Source organism: Rana temporaria, chromosome 1, assembly GCF_905171775.1.
Source record: "Rana temporaria chromosome 1, aRanTem1.1, whole genome shotgun sequence".
Lineage (NCBI taxonomy): Eukaryota > Metazoa > Chordata > Amphibia > Anura > Ranidae > Rana > Rana temporaria.
In genome coordinates, this window is record NC_053489.1 from 270,947,606 (window position 1) to 270,965,876 (window position 18,271).

General features: G+C 42.5%; 1 protein-coding gene across 1 annotated transcript in view; it reads left to right on the forward strand.

Annotated features, from left to right (window-relative positions):
- Positions 1–18,271, forward strand: part of LOC120942288 (G-protein coupled receptor 54-like) — a 163,138-nt gene that overhangs the window by 135,966 nt on the left and 8,901 nt on the right. Inside the window, exon 4 of the mRNA XM_040355509.1 lies at positions 17,715–17,953. Within this exon, the coding sequence (XP_040211443.1) occupies positions 17,715–17,953 (239 nt within the window). The remainder of the gene's footprint in view (positions 1–17,714; positions 17,954–18,271) is intronic.

Below are 18,271 nucleotides of genomic sequence, written 5' to 3' on the forward strand. Positions count from 1 at the left end.
TTCTAGGAGTCCTGTTAATGCCAGGTATCTGCCGTCTGGGTCAATTTTTCTTTTCTCCAGTGAGAAAGATATCTTTTTTGGGAAACATATTGCTACTCCTCTAGCTTTGTTTGGACCATGTGCTAGATAAAAGTGAGGGTAGTAATGGTGTAGAAATTTAGGATTATAGTTAGGAGGGAAACATGACTCTTGAAGGAAAAGTATATCAGCGTGTAGGGATTCTACGTTTAATAGTAGAGTTAAATCCCTGGACATTATGTGCAACAAATTTAAATGGAAAGTTCGTAGTTCGGGTGGCCATGGTGTACTTAGGAAATAACAAACACTCTTACCAGTACCAGATGTTTGTGGGATTCTTCAAGTGATGAGTCTATCCAGTAGTTAATTACAAGGATTAAGAACTCCTTAGAAGAATTTGAGAGAAGAAAGAAAAGAAATAATGAAAGAATAATAGAAATAATGAAGAGAGACAGAAAGAGAAAATAGAAAAGAGAGAAGAGAAAAGAGAAAAGAAGGTGAGTTGAGGAAGAGATAAAACAATAAAAATAAATATAGATAAATAAAAGAAAACAATTTCAGAAAAAGAGATTATTCAGATTATCAAACAAATAAAACAATTAAATAACAGAGTAACAAACGTGACTAATATGAAATACAAAAAATAAAGAAAAGGGGGCACTAGGGGGGGGGGTTAAAGAGGTATAGACCTCTCGTTTCAAAAAGTAGTTGCTCTAGGTTGGAGCTAAATTTGATTTAAGTCTCCAAAATAACGAAGGAAAACAAAATAAACTAGGGCAAATGACAACCGCCACTGGCCAATATTATACCCTAAAAAAATATAAATTTAAACTTCAATAAGGAACAGAAAAAAAAACAATAAAGTTAATTTCTAAAAGAGAGAGATTCAAGTATAACAATAAACTTAGGAATTAATATTTATGTTGTTCCAATTGTGATCCCACCCTAGGATCAATTTGAAAGTAAAAATTAAAACAAACCCCCCAAAAATATATAATTTCAACTAACATTTGTAAGGACCCAAAAGGGATTCTTGACAGTCATCATCAAGGAGGTCGAGCTTTGTATTTGTACTTGTTTCTCCCAGAGCATCACACTTGGGATGAGGTGTCTCCTTGTGAATTGGTGTTCGTATTTTTGGCTTGTGGGGTGTGGGGGGTATTTTCAGGATCAGTAGAGATCAATCCTGGATTTTTGAGTAGTGTTTCACCCTTTAGACCAAGTTGAGAAAGCGTGTTTTTTATTTTGTAAGGTGAAGTTCAATCGGAACCTGAAGGCCCAATGGTATTTGATGTTATTAGCAACGAGTGGTTGTAATAAGGGTTTCATTGCTTTGCGTTTTTGTATAGTAGCAGGTGAAATGTCAGCAAAGATCTGTATAGAATGTTCTCTCAGGCGTAAGTCTGCGATCACTCTTGCTTTACCCATCACTCTTTTTTTTACTTCATAGTAATGAGGTTTAACTATAATATCCCTCGGAAGACCATCTGATCGAGGCGCAGTTAGGGCTCTGTGGACTCGGTCTAGTTCCGTCTTGTGGATGGGTAGATCTGGGTAAAACATGTTCTCTATGTAAACTCAGATGGAATTCATCGGAATATCCAATGGAAAAACTCTGATGGGCATACACACGGTCGGAATTTCCGATGGAAAAATTCCGTCTAACTTTTTCTATCGGAAATTCCGATCGTGTGTACGAGGCCTTACAGCCAGCAGATTTATGTTGTGATTTACTATAATGTTTTGAATTTACTTAAAATATATTACCAATTACCAGGTTACCAATCATCAAATCTAATAGTTGCATAAGTTTTATTTTTCAGGAATTTTTTCCCTTTATTTCCCCAGTGATCCTGCCAGTAAGACACTTGGTGTCTTGTGGTGACAATGCTCATTCACGGTACATTTATATAGGAGCAGTATTGTCTCCCTAGGCTGCTTTCTCCTGATTTAGACTACAAGCTGATGTCCAGGCTGAAAATCATAGCTGAACAATTCAGTGGAGGGACCTAGCGCCCTCTCTGCACACAAGGATTTTGGTTAAAAACAGACAGTAAGCAAGTAAAAAAAAAAACAGTGCTCATCTTCTGTATTGTAAAATGTCATGGAAATAACTGTGTATAAAAGTTGTTTTTTTTTCTTTTACAATAGATTTTTATTGTTTTTAAAGAGTGACAAAACAAGCAAACAAGAAAAAGGAACACACAGGTGTGCATAATTGTAATGTAACAAAATAGAAATTTAAGTGTCACACCACTGCTAAGAGGTCCAGATACAACTTTAAGTTCAGGGGCACAATCCAATGTTCCATATCTCCATATCAATACAACATGCCCTCCTCTGGGTTAAAACCAAATACCAATAAACCCATAGTAATGTATGTATAAAAATGTTAAATTGATGGCAGGTTCCACTGAATAAATAATCAGATACAAGAGCCTCAATTTCAGTTCAACAAGTGGATAAAAAAACATAATAAAAAAAATAATATTAATACATACGAAATAAAATATGAACCTGATGAGAATATATATATTAGTAAAATATATCCAAAATGTAATATGTGTATAACTCAAGCTATACACTATACATTCTCATTGTACAATCTCTAAACAATCTCCTCACGGCTATCCAACCTCATACATCAGATTCCCACCCACTATCTGAGGTGCTCTCTGATATCTTTGTTTTTTCTAGCACCAATGAAGGTTTTTTTGGACCCCCAAAATGCCTTGGTTACACTGTGGATTGTCCCCTGACTTTTTTTTTGGAATAAAGTTGTATTTGGACCTCTTAGCAGCGATGTGGCACTTCAATTTAAATTTTTGCTCATTTACAAAGCTTTTCTTTTTTTTTAGCATTGCAATCCCGATAGCAAGATTGTCATACAGTATGATGTTTTTTTTTAGTGTCTCTTATCAGCACTGAGCTTAGACTGGACAGGCTTGCATATTGTACACAACGAGTGTGGTTTGCTATAGAATAAACCCTCCAGCGTCTAAAGATATGCCATCTAAACCATGACATGCCTAAACTAAAAAAGAGAATTTGCAAAAATCCTCCAGGTTCTGTACAGGTGGGCAAAGGTACTGTTCATGTGCATATGTGTGTGTGCATGTTCAGAACTTCAAGCGTTAGCCAGTGTACAGTAACCATATACTGCTACTTAGAAGTTCCAATGATAAATAATTGTACATTTGCTGCTTTTTTCCAATGACAGCATAGAATATGAGATTTTTTGATATACCTATTTTTATCTTCAGCAAGTTGGTAATTTTTAGGTAAAAACTTAGAAACACCAGAATTGCACCACATTGACACTATAATGCATACAATCAGCAATGCAAGTGCACCATATTGTCGTATCCCTGTTTTTGTTAATTTGCTTTACTAAATAAGCCCCTGTGAGTTGTTGATATGACTGCTTCCTCTCTGTATTGTGTTGCTAATTGCAGCAGAACAGGTGACCTTGTATAATTATATCTTACTCTTTGCTTCATATGAAGAGCTTTTTAAGATCTATATTTTTTTCTCAATTATCGTGATACATTTGTAGTAATTTGAGAGTGCGTGACCGGGGTGGGATTGTAGAACTTGATCTATAATTTTAAATGTCATTTCATCCAACCTGGTGAAGTAGATTTAACTGCTTTTTTCCATATAACACAGTTACGCTATACTTTAAATAGCAACTTCAGTCAACAAATCAATATAGTAATTTCAGTTTTTAAAGCAAGGGAAATGTAAAAAAATATGAAGACATGGTTATGATTTTTTTCTACACCATTTCTTATCTTTAATACTGATTATATTCAGTATATGCCTGTGTGTGTATATATATATGTGTGTGTGTGTGTATGTGTGCGTGTATACGTATGTATATACATGTGTATGTACATGTGACAACACTGAAGAAATTACACTTTGCTACAATGTAAAGTAGTGAGTGTACAGCTTGTATAACAGTGTACATTTGCTGTCCCTTCAAAATAACTCAACACACAGCTATTAATGTCTAAACCGCTGGCAGCAAAAGTGAGTACACCCCTAAGTGAAAATGTCCAAATTTGGTCCAATTAGCCATTTTCCCTCCCCGGTGTCATGTGACTCATTAGTGTTACAAGGTCTCATGTGTGAATGAGGAGCAGGTGTGTTCAATTTGGTGTTATCGCTCTCACTCTCTCATACTGGTCACTGCAAGTTCAACATGGCACCCATGGCAAAGAACTCTCTGAGGATCTGAAAAAAAGAATTGTTGCTCTACATAAAGATGGCCTAGGCTATAAGAAGATTACCAAGGGTTGGAAGGTCAGCCTGTCAGTGCTCAGACCATACGCCAAACTCTGCATCAAATTGGTCTGCATGGCTGTTGTCCCAGAAGGAAGCTTCTTCTAAAGATGATGCGCAATAAAGCCTGCAAACCGTTTGCTGAAGACAAGCAGATTAAGAACATGGATTATTGGAACCATTTCCTGTGGTCTGATGAAACCAAGATAAACTTATTTGCTTCAGATGGTGTCAAGCATGTGTGGTGGCAACCAGGTGAGGAATACAAAGACAAGTGTGTCTTGCCTACAGTCAAGCATGGTGGTGGGAGTGTCATGGTCTGGGGCTGCATGAGTGCTGCTGGCACTGGGCAGCTAGAGTTCATTGAGGGAACCCTGAATGCCAACATGTACTGTGACATACTGAAGCAGAGCCTGATCCCCTCCCTTTGGAGACTGGGCCACAGGCTTTCTAAAGAAGCTGAGGGTAAAGGTGATGGACTGGCCAAGCATGTCTCCAGACCTAAACCCTTATGAGTATCTGTGGGGCATCCTCAAACGGAAGGTGGAGGAGCACAAGCTCTCTAACATCCACCAGCTCCATAATGTCGCCATGGATTAGTGGAAGAGAACTCCAGTGGCAACCTGTGAAGCTCTAGTGAACTCCATGCCCAAGAGGGTTAAGGCAGTGCTGAAAAATAATGGTGGCCACACAAAATATTGACACTTTGGGCCCAATTTTCACTAAGGGGTGTACTCACTTTTGTTGCCAGCGGTGTAGACATTAATGGCAGTGTAAGAAAAACAGAAATGAAAGGCGTGCACACCTAGTGCATTACCAGAGAGAATTTAATTAAAAGAAACTATTATATAAAAGTGAGTACTCACCAAATGCAACTGACAAAAGGCCATAAACACAGTGCATGGACATGCACAGAACATGGGGTACAGCTAACGTGTTTCGGGGGCGCTCCCCCTTCCTCAGAGCTAGGCTAATTTCGTACACCATGGGCAAGCACTTTTATAGGGAATGGTGGAATTGAAAATTGTGTGTCAAAAAGAGCCACGCCCTCAAAGGGGTGGGAAAAACCAAAAATAAATAAAAAATATTAAAAATAAAAAAATCTTTTGTATCACCGTGAAAAATTCAATGAACTGTTTATGCAAAAAAAATCAAGATGCACACACCAAATATAGGCTGAAATACCCTGATGGGAATGGCTCAGTCAAGGAAAATAATGGTACTTGCAGCCATTCTGATGTGACTTTTAACACTCGATACACAAACAAGGTCTTCCCTATTAAGTGGATCATAGAAAAATATTGGAGTATTCTCCACCGAGATCCTTGTTTGACCAATGTTATTCCAGAATGCCGAATGTCTTTTTCGTTAGAGCCAGGAACTTAAGGGGACATATTGCCCCAGAGTCCGTAAACTATGGCCAACCAATGCTGGAGCAGTTTATTTGACCAAAAGGCTAGCTTTTTGTGGTGTCCCTAACTGTGGAGTATGTTAATTCATGTGGCATAGGAAGAAGGAGGTTACAGGTAGTGATGGCCAAACCCATGCCATTCGACAATTCATCAATTGTGGTTCACAATTTGTAGTATATTGCCTGATATACCCCTGTGGCCTTCTTTACGCGGAGAAACCTTTACGTGGAGAAACACAAAGAAACCTTTTGGATACATCGTTTAGGAGCCTTATCGCATAGGGGCCTGAATGTGGGGTTTGATGATCAGACTCTTATATGACCCCCGGTCCTCATAGGGGTGGATCCAGAGTTTAGTCTTGGGAGGGGCACTGCCAGAAAAATATGTTTTTTGGGGTAAAATTTATCAGGGAAATGGCTGGTGTTGGGGCTTCAATCATCACGGCACCATGGTTGATATGGTGTCAGGATGATTGAAGCACATTATTTCTATTATTACATTGTTATAAAAAATGAAATAGTTCAACTCACCATAATGCTGAATCAGTGGGAGCCCTGAGCGTGTCACTTGCCACCGTCGCCTGCCACCAAATGCAGATTGTCACCTACCACCAAATGCAGATTGTTACTTGCCACGTCACCTGCCACCAAATGCAGATTGTCACTTGCCACCTCACCTGCCACACGTTGCGGATTGTCACCTGCCACCAAATACAGATTGTCACTTGCCACACGTTGTGGATTGTCACTTGTCACGTCGCCTGTCACCAGATTCAGATTGTCACTTGCCACGTCCCATGCCACACGTTGCGGATTGTCACTTGCTGTGTCCCAGAGTCAGGCAGCAGAGAGATGATGTAATCTCTCTGCTGCCGCGGCAGCTTGCACAGTGAGGACGGAACTGCAGAAATGCAGGGCGGGCGCCGAGAGATGATGTCATCTCTCTTCTCCCCCGCCCACTGGCTCCCTGATTGGCCAGCAGCCCGCTCAAACACGAGCCGCACATCTGCTCACTCACCCGCTCTCTCACCTGCCCGCTCACCAACCGAGCCGCCGGGCACGCCCCTGCTGTCTCTCACCAACAGACCCACCCGCCGACTCTCTCACCCACGGTCCCACCCGCCCGCCCACTCACTGTCTCACTCACCCGCATTCTCGGAGGGGGCAATTTCCCCATTGCCCTCCCTGGATCCGCTCCTGGGTCCTCTTCCCCCTTCTGTTTTTATTCTTTTTTTGTGTTTTTTGCCTTCATATGGGTGTCCATCCAGGAGCTCTTTATACCAACAGGTCCTGTCTCTTTGGTTTGGTTTCTTTTTTTTTTTTATCCAAGTATGTGTGTACATTTTTCTCTTTATTTATATTTTTATTTTCATATTTATATATTATTATTATTATTATTATTATTAAAATGTTTACTTGAATCTATCATTGTTCTTAATGACTAGTTGCTATTGATTACCAATTACTGTAGCAACAAACTTTTATAGATTTTATTCGAGGGTTGGCTTTCACGTACTCCAGGGCTCAGCGCTTTTAATTAATTGGTACACATTGGGGAATAATTATTATCGTTGTGCAAAATTCATTGCAATAAAAAAAATTCAATTTTTTTTTTTTTTTTTTGTATTTCAGATTTTTTTCTTTCATTAACCACTTCATTACCCAGCTATGTCATATGACATCCACAGATGGGATCTCCCATCCTGGGTGGGCGTCATATGATGTCCTTGACTTTGTGGGGGATATCTAATGATGCCTGCAGCTAGAGGCATCACTCAGATATCATCCTTTCATGCCGGCGATTCTGTGCCATGAGAGAGCCCGGAGAAGCACCGGATGGCGGCGGGAGGGGGGATGTACCCTCCCGTCGCCTATAAGAACGATCAAGCGGTGGAACTGCTGTTATGATCGTTCAGACCGTTGTCCTCTGGTTAACCTATCGTGTGTACAAGGCCTAAGCATCCCTCATTTAAACGTACTCTTTCTCCAGCCCCTGGAAACTCAGTCTCCAGGCAATGGCGACGGCTGTCCCAGTCTAACACTAGGGGAAAAGCCCAGAGCCAAGCCCAGGGGCAGAAAATAACTTGAGGTTCAAAGTCGAAACAGACCCCCAAAACTTCCCTATGAAGGGATGCCCCCGCTCGGCTGAGTGGTGGGAAGGCTGCTGCTTTTTGCAAACGCCTAGCGCAGTGATGGCGAACCTTGGCACCCCAGATGTTTTGGAACTACATTTCCCATGATGCTCATTCACTCTGCAGTGTAGATGAGCATCATGGGAAATGTAGTTCCAAAACATCTGGGGTGCAAAGGTTCGCCATCACTGGCCTAGCGGAACAAGGTTCAGGGCAAGTGGGTCATCGCCACAGTGTCCTCAGGCTACAAGCTAGAATTTAGAGAACTTCCGCCACCCCGTTTTCTGAGAATTGTCAAAGATCCAGAAAAAAGAGGGCCTCTACTGTTGGCCTTGGAACACCTGTTGTCCCAAGGGGTAATCTTGGAGTTAGCCCCAGAAGATCAGGGGTCAAGATTCTATTCAAATCTGTTTACGGTTCCAAAACCAAACAGGGATCTCAGACCTATCCTAGATCTAAAGAGTCTGAATCAGTTTCTGAACGTTTGCTCCTTCCGCATGGAGTCTAGTCGGTCAGTTGTTTCCACCCTTCAGGGAGGAGAATTCCTGGCATCAATAGACATCAGAGATGCATATCTGCATGTGCCAATATTTCCCGCTCACCAAAGATGTCTAAGGTTTGCGGTGGATCAGCGCCACTTCCAGTTTGTGGCCCTTCCTTTTGGGCTGGCTACAGCACCTCAAGTGTTCACTAAGATATTGACCCCGGCCCTGGCAAGTCTAAGGGCATGAGGCATAGCGATAACAGCCTACCTGGACGATCTGTTGATCATAGATCAGTCCGCTGCACGCTTGGGCCACAATTTAGAATATCTAGGCTGGGTCCTCAATCTGAAGAAATCTTCCTTGCAGCCTCAAAGAAAGCTAGAGTACTTGGGCATGATTGTAGACTAAGCAAGGTATTCCTTCCCAAGCCAAAGGCAAAAGCCATAATAGACTTGGTCAGACTGGTAAAGGCAAAAAGAAAGCCTTCCATCCGTCTATTCATTGGACTGTTGGGAAACATGGTAGCCTCATTTGAGGCTGTCCCTTATACCCAGTTTCAGGCCCTGGATCTTCCTATGATCTTATCTCCAGGGGTTCGCCAGAGCCTCAATTGGTGGTTGCTCCCCCAAAATCTGTCAGAAGGAGAATCCTTCACTTCTGTTACCTGGAAAGTGGTGACCACAGACACCAGCCTTCTGGGCTGGGGGGCAGTGCTAGAAGAAGCATCTGCCCAGGGGAAGTGGTCCGGGGCTGAAAAGCTGAAAAGCTCCTACCCATCAACATTCTGGAGATTCGGGCAATTCATTTGGCCCTCAAAGTTTGGCCTTGCAGACTGCAAGGCTGGCCTGTTCGTGTTCAGCACGACAATGATACGGCCGCAAAAATGGGACTTTAAAGGTGCCTAAAAAACAATTACTTCACACCATATATAAAATTTAATAAAACATCATATTTTTATTACATGTCAATTTTAAAATATACTTTAAAGACCATCACAAGATTTTTTTAGCAACAATACGCTCAGCAGTTTCCACTCTACATGTTTCACCATATAAGCTTCTTCAGGAGTCTTATGAATGCTGCATATTATTGATACTATAGGTAGAAGAACAAACAATTCTCACTGTGTAAAGTACAATTTTTGCTCCCATTTCTACAAATTTGGGGATGTGGTGCCTCTTGGTCTTTCACTGCCCAACTATTTGATTGATGTTGCCCATAAAGTTGATGTGGTGAAAGCAGAAAAAAATGGGCATCACAGTTTGTTGTGTATGGGGCTGTGAAGCCCATGGGGAAACATGTCTATAGCGAACAGCTTCTACAATGGTCATATTAACATCAGAACTGGACTATGGAGCAATGAAAGAAGGTAGACTGTTCTGATGAATCACATTTTCTTTTACATCATGTGGATGGCCGGGTGCGTGTGTGCCACTTACCTGGGGAAGAGATGGCAACAGGATGCGGTATAAGAAGGCAATTTGGCAATGGCAGTGTGATGCTTTGTGCAATGTTCTGCTGGGAAACCTTGAAATCCATTCATGTGTATGTTACTTTGGAGTTCATGAATCAATGGATCAGGGCTGTTTTAGCAAAAGGGGGCCATACTAAATATTAGTTGGGTTGTTATAATGTTATGGCTGATCGGTGTGTGTGTATATATATATATATATATATATATATATATATATATAGATAGATATATACACATACACACTTACCAACCATCTGAATCTATTATGTATGAATACATATGAATACATAATGTGTTTTGCATTGTTTCACCTTACACCCACAACCCTTAACAACCCAAATTTCTAAATTAAATGCCTATTGTTGTCTTATTCAGTACAGCACTGCTAACTGCAGTAATGTCGATCAGCTAATTTCATTGTGGTGGAAAGTCCCAGAATATGAATGACTAATATAGATTATTGTACCTTGCTGGCCTTCCACTTTCCGTTGCTTAAAGCAGTTCTAAAGACAAAACATTTATAACTTAATTCACTCCCTGCATTAAGCCAAAAAACATTCCATTAGCGCTTCTGTTCCCTGTCCCCCGCCCCTAAACACTCACAGGACACCTTTCGAAAGGTAGTGCAGCTCTCCTCTCTTTCTGGATTCACAGACTTCACTGTGTCAGTCAGATCCTGTGAGGAGGTAGTGGGGTGTGTAGCCGAGTCGCACTGTGTGTTCTTTATTGACGCACACAGCCCGGCTCGCGAGCTGGCCCACACTGGTGCCCCCATACCTTATAGCTTATTATGGGGGCAATCTTGCTAAGAAGGAGAGGACAGCATCGGTGAAGACTGCTAAAGAAGAAGTAAGGGACCGTCTCTGTGCAATATCATTACACAGAGCAGGTAAGTATAAAATGATTTTTATTTGAATAGAAGAAAACACTTTGGCTTTAGAATCACTTACCTTAAGTCCCAGCCAGTGCCGGGACAAGGTTCTCTGGAGCCCAGGGCGATCATGCCAAATTGCGCCCCCCCAAGATGTATTGGCAAAGATGTGTCAGCAAAAATTCCCCCCACCCAATACAAAATTGAGCACTAATCAGCATTCTCCCCCTGAGCATAAATCCCCCTTTCCTCCCAGTACAAAGCCACACCCCCAGCTCAAATCCTCTCTCTTCCCATATGCCCTCAGCACATATCCCCCCCGAAAAAAAAACCCCAGCACAAGTCCTCTTCCCCTCAAATTTCCCCTCCAAGCACAAAACTTCTCCCCCATTCCAAATCCCCTCGCCCTAGCACAAATACCCCCAATTGTCCCTACTAGCATAAATCCCACCCCCACAATCCAAATTTTGTTTACTGATCTTAGCACAAATCACTCCTCAGAGCCATATTGCCTTTTCTAGCACAACCCCCCCAAATCACTCCCTCCTAGCAAAAATCCTCTTCACCTATCCCCCTTCCAACACAAATTCTCCCAAATTACCGCTCCCAGCACACCTACCCAAATTTCCCCTCCTAGAACAATTCTAACCCCCTACCACCCTCCCCCAAATTCCCCCATCCAACACAAATTCCCTCCCCCAAATCTGCTTGTGGTGCCCCCCTACCCCACATGATACCACAGTGCCCAGGGCAGCCGTCCCTCCTGCCCACCCCTTGTCCCGGCCCTGGTCCCAGCAAAAAAAGTCCCCATTTTCACTGCTTCAGTTTTGTTGAGTTTTAAAAAGACAGAACCATCAAATAAACATCTATACCACTGTAGCAAATGGTACAGTTTCCATCTATGGGTGTCCATGGATTATAGTTTATCAAAAAGCATATTTTGCATTTTACCACATCCCAGCATACAACACATAAAAACTGTAACTAAAATGAATGAAAAGTTCATGTGTTTTTATATTCGCAAAAGAGCTAATATGTCCACAAATTGACACACCTAGACAAATTGATACAGAAAATGATTTCAGCGATAAGTACTATCCCCTTTTCCACCACATGCATTATACAAATGCCTATTTTTTTGCTAAAGTATGTCAATGACATTAATTAAATAAGCAAGCCCTTATACAGTACAATTATGCTACCAATGTTTGTGAAATACGTAACCTAAAAACACCATTGATATTTAACTAATTTTCAGTCTCGTACAATCCAGCATTCTCCTCACCCGAGCCATTCTTCAATTGGCTTTGGGTACAGGTACTGGCATCTTTCCTAATGGAAACCAGCAATAAAGCCTTGAAGCTTCACTGCCCATTTCCCACTACACATGTGCAAGTAGCGCTGTGCTTTGTGAATGGTCCCTCAGTCATCTGGGACCTGTGATGTGTCCCAGAAGGCTGCAGGGGAAGGAGGGAGGTCCCAACTTTCTCTAGGATTGCCGCAGCAACCTGACTGAAAGTGGTGTCAAAACCAGGTGCCCACTCCCCCCAAAAAGTGCCAAATGAGGGGGGGAGGATGTAAATAAGTGGAACTTCCCCTATTGGTGTATCTTCTTTATAAGTATAGTTAAAGTATTTAATAATATAATGTAGAGAGCACGAATCACCTCTCTGTATTTAAATAATTAATAATAATGTATTTTATTTAAGTAACAAGATACTATCATATAAAATACATCAGTAGAACCATAGTGTAAACAAATGTTCAAGTCACTGCAAATCTGAAAGTTGTAATTACAAAGATGTACTTTCTTTAAAAGACCAACAAAGATAACACATTTTGTCATCAGACAGGAAGATCTCAGCATTAAATACTCTCTGAGGAGAGTTTCAACATAAATAATAATACATAATAGAGGAATAATAATCATTAACAAACAACACTAGGGACCAGCTGTTTAGCAATCCCAATTAGCGGTATATGCCATGCAATGCATTAAATGGCCATTTTACATTGGAAGGAACAGGGATGAGTCGCTTCAGTTGTTCAATTGTGTGTGCAATTTTAGCTTGGGCTCTTGAGTTCTGGAAACAACAGGCTGTTTGCAGAAAAGCAGTTCATATTTACCTGGTAAACATAAAACATAAAACACTGAGCCCAGAAAATGTACAGACCAGTATACATTTCCTTTAACCATTCTGTTTAGGCATGTACATCGTGTACAGACTATGCACTTGGTGGAGTGACATGTCTACATGTCATACCTGCAGAACATTATTGGTGACATTCAAGGAATGCACATACCTGTCCTTTATCACCAGCCGATTGAGCACAGAATCTGTACATATAAAGTACCATTAGTCAGGAAAGTACCCAAGCCGGTGACAATACACTGGGCTAGATCTCAGAGGAAGCTCCACTCGGAACTCTTCAGATCTACCCTGGGAAACCGAATTGGGGCTATTCCTCCTCAATTAGCAGCCTCAGATACTTTGGATGCCATTAATGCAGCTCTGCTACAGTCAGCCGACTTAGCAGCACCAAAGCGCAAACTCCGCAGCCGGGAAAAAAAGTCCAGCTGGTTCAATAACCAACTGTCGCTATTGAAGCAAGAGCGCAGGAGAGCGGAAGCCTCCTGGAAAAGAAGTCCGTCAGAAGACCATCTCAACATCTACAAAGCAGTAACTACGCGCTACCACAAGGAAATTTTCAAAGCCAAAAAATTTCACTTCTCCAGGGTGATTAACAGCGCAATGAATCGCCCTCGCGAACTCTTCAGGATGGTCACCCAGACCATGAATCCGGGTTGTCTAGAAGTCCCCACTTCAGACACCCAAGAGTTCTGCAATGAACTATCGGATTTCTTCATCGACAAAATCGAGAAAATTCGGGTAAGTATTCGGCAAAACAATTCTCCACTCAGCCCCGTCTTCAATCAAAACAACGACCGAACGCCTCTACAATCAACTAAGTTCACTTTGGAACCCATCTCCATCGATACAACAAAAAAATTTATTGGCCTGCTGCGCGACAGCACAGCACCGAATGACATCATTCCCACCAAGCTACTGAAGGAATGTGCCGACATCCTGGCGCCTCCGATCACGCAGCTTATAAATCAGTCATTTAAGGAAGGCATAGTGCCTTCCCTGCTGAAAGAGGGCACAATTCTGCCGATCTTGAAAAAACCTAATTTGGATCCTATGGACCCAACTCACCGCCGTCCCATAACAGGTCTAAATGCTCTGTCCAAGATAATGGAGAAAGTGGTGGTAAATCAGCTGCAACAGCATCTGGACACCCAAAATCTACTCGATCCATTTCAATCCGGGTTCCGTCCCGGACACGGGACAGAAACGGCCTTACTGAAAATATGGGACGATGCGCTTGAGGCCGCAGACGAAGGAGAATCATGTCTCCTGGTTCTGCTGGACCTAAGCGCTGCTTTTGACACAGTAGACCACAAATTGCTACTGAGACGACTAACAGAAGTCGCCGGAGTCTCAGAAGATGCCTTACCATGGTTCTCCTCGTTTCTTGGAAACCGATCACAAACAGTGAAACTGGGATCCTTCACATCTGAAAAACGCACGGTGACATGTGGGGTCCCCCAAGGATCCCCCTTGTCTCCAGTGCTGTTTAATATCTATCTTCGTCCTCTCTTTGATATAATCAGTAGCCATGAACTACTTTATCACTCTTATGCAGACGACACGCAGTTGTATTTTCGCATCTGCCACAAAAAGGATCATCATCTAAGATTAGAGAAATGTCTCTCTTCAATAGAAAACTGGATGTCTAAGAGTTATCTCAAACTCAATAATGCTAAAACAGAACTCTTTATCTTTGATGCCAGGCGGAAGAAACCACCGACAACAAACTGGACACCATCTCCCATTCTGGGACAAATCATCGCACCTAGCTCCAAAGTCAAAAGTCTGGGAGTCACGTTTGACACCTTCATGACAATGGACGCACAAATAGGGTCCGTAGTCAGCGGGGCGCACCATTTGATGCGCCTACTACGCAGACTGATTCCATTTATTCCTAAAGAAGACGTAGCAGTCGTGGTGGGAACAATCGTGAATTCCAGACTGGACTATGCAAATGCCCTTTACCTCGGGCTACCCAAGTACCAAATCGCTCGTCTCCAAGTCGTACAGAATACGGCCGCCAGACTGGTGACTGGGAAAAAATCTTGGGAATCAATCTCACCTTCACTGAGATCCCTTCACTGGCTGCCAGTGAAGGACAGAATTGCATTCAAAGCACTCTGCCTGACACATAAGTGCATCCATGGGAAGGCTCCTAGATATCTATGCGACAAGATCAAACTGCACAATTGCAGTCGCATTTTGCGTTCCACCGACCAAAATCTGGTCAAGGTTCCTATAACCAAATACAAGTCCAAAGGAGAAAGAAGGTTTGCTTTCCAGGGCCCCAGGCTTTGGAATGTCTTACCAACCAGCATTCGGTTGGAGCAAAACCACCTGTCTTTCAGAAGGCAGATCAAAACCCTGCTTTTTTGAAAGGCATGAGACTTAATCAACAAGCGCCCAGAGGCGATTCAGTTCGCATGTGCCGCGCTATATAAATTTTTCATTCATTCATTCATTCATAAAGTAAACAGAATATCCCAAACAAAACACTTTTCCACACATCCTTATTTAAAGCCTCATACACACGATCGGATTTTCCGATGGGAATTGTGTGTTGTTGGCTGAAAATCCGACCGTTTTTACGATCCATCGGACAATTGTTGTTGGATTTTCCACGGTCCGTCGGACAAAACTCCAAAGTACAAACACCCATGATCGGAAAGCAATGCTCACTAAACACAACATTAACAGAAGGAGCCCAAAGGGTGGTGCTAAACAGCTGAAAAGTCAAGAAGTATGTCTAGTACGTCACTACGTTCGCGTTTGTTGGTCGACAATTCTTTTCCGTTTGTATGCAAGACAAATTCCTGGCTAACGCCCTTCGGACAAAAGTCTGACGCTTTCTCTGCGGAAAATCCGATTGTTTGTACGAGACTTAAGACTAAAAAACCTCAGAAAAGCTGTTGCTTTTCCAGCCATGAGTTACTTAAGCCCTGTACACACGCTCGGTTTTCGTGGCGGTAAAAAGTCTGCCGAAAAAAAACGAGGGGAAAGCTGAGAACCCGTCAGGAAAACTGCCATGGAGCTTTGGCCGGGAATCCCGGCCGTGTGTATGCTCCATCTGCACTGCCTCGTTTCCCATAGGTGAGTAGTAGATCAGGTGGGAAAAAAAAAACGCTGGGAATCCCGATGGGAAAATAGAGAGCAGGTTCTCCATTTTCCCGGCTGTTTTCCTGATGGGAAAACTGCGAGGAAGCATACACACGTCAGGTTTTCCTGGCCAAAAGCTCTCCTGGCAGTTTTCCTGCTGGGAAAACCGGTCGTGTGTACAAGGCTTTAGTCATAGAGTTTGGTGGCTAAAAGGTTTCAGCATTTTGTTTGGTGTTATTAATATCTGCTGAAATAAAAGATCTTTTATGGGAAATTTATGTTTTTTGCTGATTTACTATACTTCTAACTGCATAATAATACGGATATAACTTCATAATGTTCATAAGAAGACTGTCCAACCCCATACCAAATATAGCAGAATCAGTGTAAAACTGCAAACTGACCCATTGCCCAAAAGCAGGGCCGTTTGAAGGGATTTGGGGGCCCCAAGCAAAAGGGGGGCCCTCAAGCACCCCCCGCACGCAAAGCCTACGTTAACGCTACACTAATTTTTTACACCTATGTTCTTACTCCCCCCCCCCCCCCCCCCCAGTCCCTATGTTTTTTCTATTATCACCTCCCCTTTTTCCCTGTAGGCTGCCGCTGTAGCGTGGCCGAGCTCCTCTTCCTCCTGTCAGTCCGGTGTTCTATCATTATGGGTCCGCAGTCCCCTATCAGATATTCCCCGGGCTGGGCTGGGTACCGTGCGGTACAGGAGATTCAGTTTCCTGTGTTCCCGGCCGGACTAAAAGGAAGTGAGCACTCAGTGTGCACTTCCTGTATCATGCGCGGTACCCAGCTGGACTGACAGGACTCCAGGAAGGAAGGAAGAGGAGCTTGGCCATGCTACAGCCTGGGAAGGGGAAGTTGGGGGCCCCAGGCCAGCTCGGGGCCCCAAGCAACTGTTTGTTTTGCCTGTCCTGTAGCGATGGGCCTGCCCAAAAGTGTATTTACCCGGTTTAATTCCTGCACCTCTTTTGATACAGGACTGTAGCTTGTTGTGTGCCACCTTGGACTGGAGGACCGGGGATGCTTGCTTAATAATAGTCTGATGTTACAAATGGAGGTCACTGGCTAACTAGCAGGCAGTTTAGTACTAGTAACTTCCTTAAACCAGCTGTCAGTGCAGTGGCTCTTGTTTTTTCATTGTGATTTTTTTGTTTTGTTTTTTAACAGCAAAACTAATCAAGCCTAAATGGCCTTATGTGGGTAAGCAATTCCTGTGAGCCTAAGCATGCTTTTTTTTTTGGGGGGGGGGCGTAGTTTCATCTTCCCAGCCCTTCCATTGCTCTTGGGGAAAACTAAAAACCAAGATGAAAAAAACAGCAGGAGCTATAGCTCTCTTTATGAGGCTGGGTCATGACTGTAAGCTCAATGAAATATGCATGGAACCAGCGGAGTGACAAAAAGAGACTACAAAATATGTAATAAAGCCAAGGTGCAATCTTTAAGAATATATGCTGCATACTGTGCTAGGATTCCAGTGTCTGTGTGGATTTAATAGAGTCGTGGCAAGTCTTTTAGTTGTCATTTTGACTTAATAAACCCTTGCTTCAGTAGAATATATTGAAGCTCATTACAGCATTTAAGTTACCAGGCAGCAACATAACTACATTGTGAACACGGAACGCAATTGGCAGGCCAGGCAGGAAGTAATTACCTAGAGATGCACCTAACTAATCACACACTGTTACATAGTAATGAGTTTTCCTTTTAGAGTACACTTAGTAACTTTTAACCCCATGACAGCTGTATGTAACATATAAATGTTTTGCTATTATTTTCAGGCTCCTTTGCATCATCCATTCCTTTTGGAATGTACCAGAAACTGAGTACTGGTTACTGGTATGGACCACAGACCTACTGCATAGAAGCTTTCCCTACAGTCATCCATCAGAAGGCTTTCATACTATACACTTTTCTCGCAGTGTATCTTTTACCACTTCTAACAATTTGTGTATGCTATGCTTTCATGCTGAAGAGAATGAGCAGACCTGTTGTAGAGCCCATTGACAACAACTACCAGGTAAGCTGGGGGAGTAACTAGCAAACAATAGACAAAGATCAATCAATGCAACTTTACTTGTTATTCATTACATACAACCTTGGTCATGCTATAAAATGGTATACTTGTCTGCTTTACTCATTTACTTAAATCTTTAACCACCTAACCCCCGGACCATATTGCTGGTCAAAGACCAGAGCACTTTTTGCGATTCGGCACTGCGTCGCTTTAACTGACAATTGCGCGGTCGTGCGATGTGGCTCCCAAACAAAATTGGCTTTCTTTTTTTTCCACAAATAGAGCTTTCTTTTGGTGGTATTTGATCGCCTCTGCGGTTTT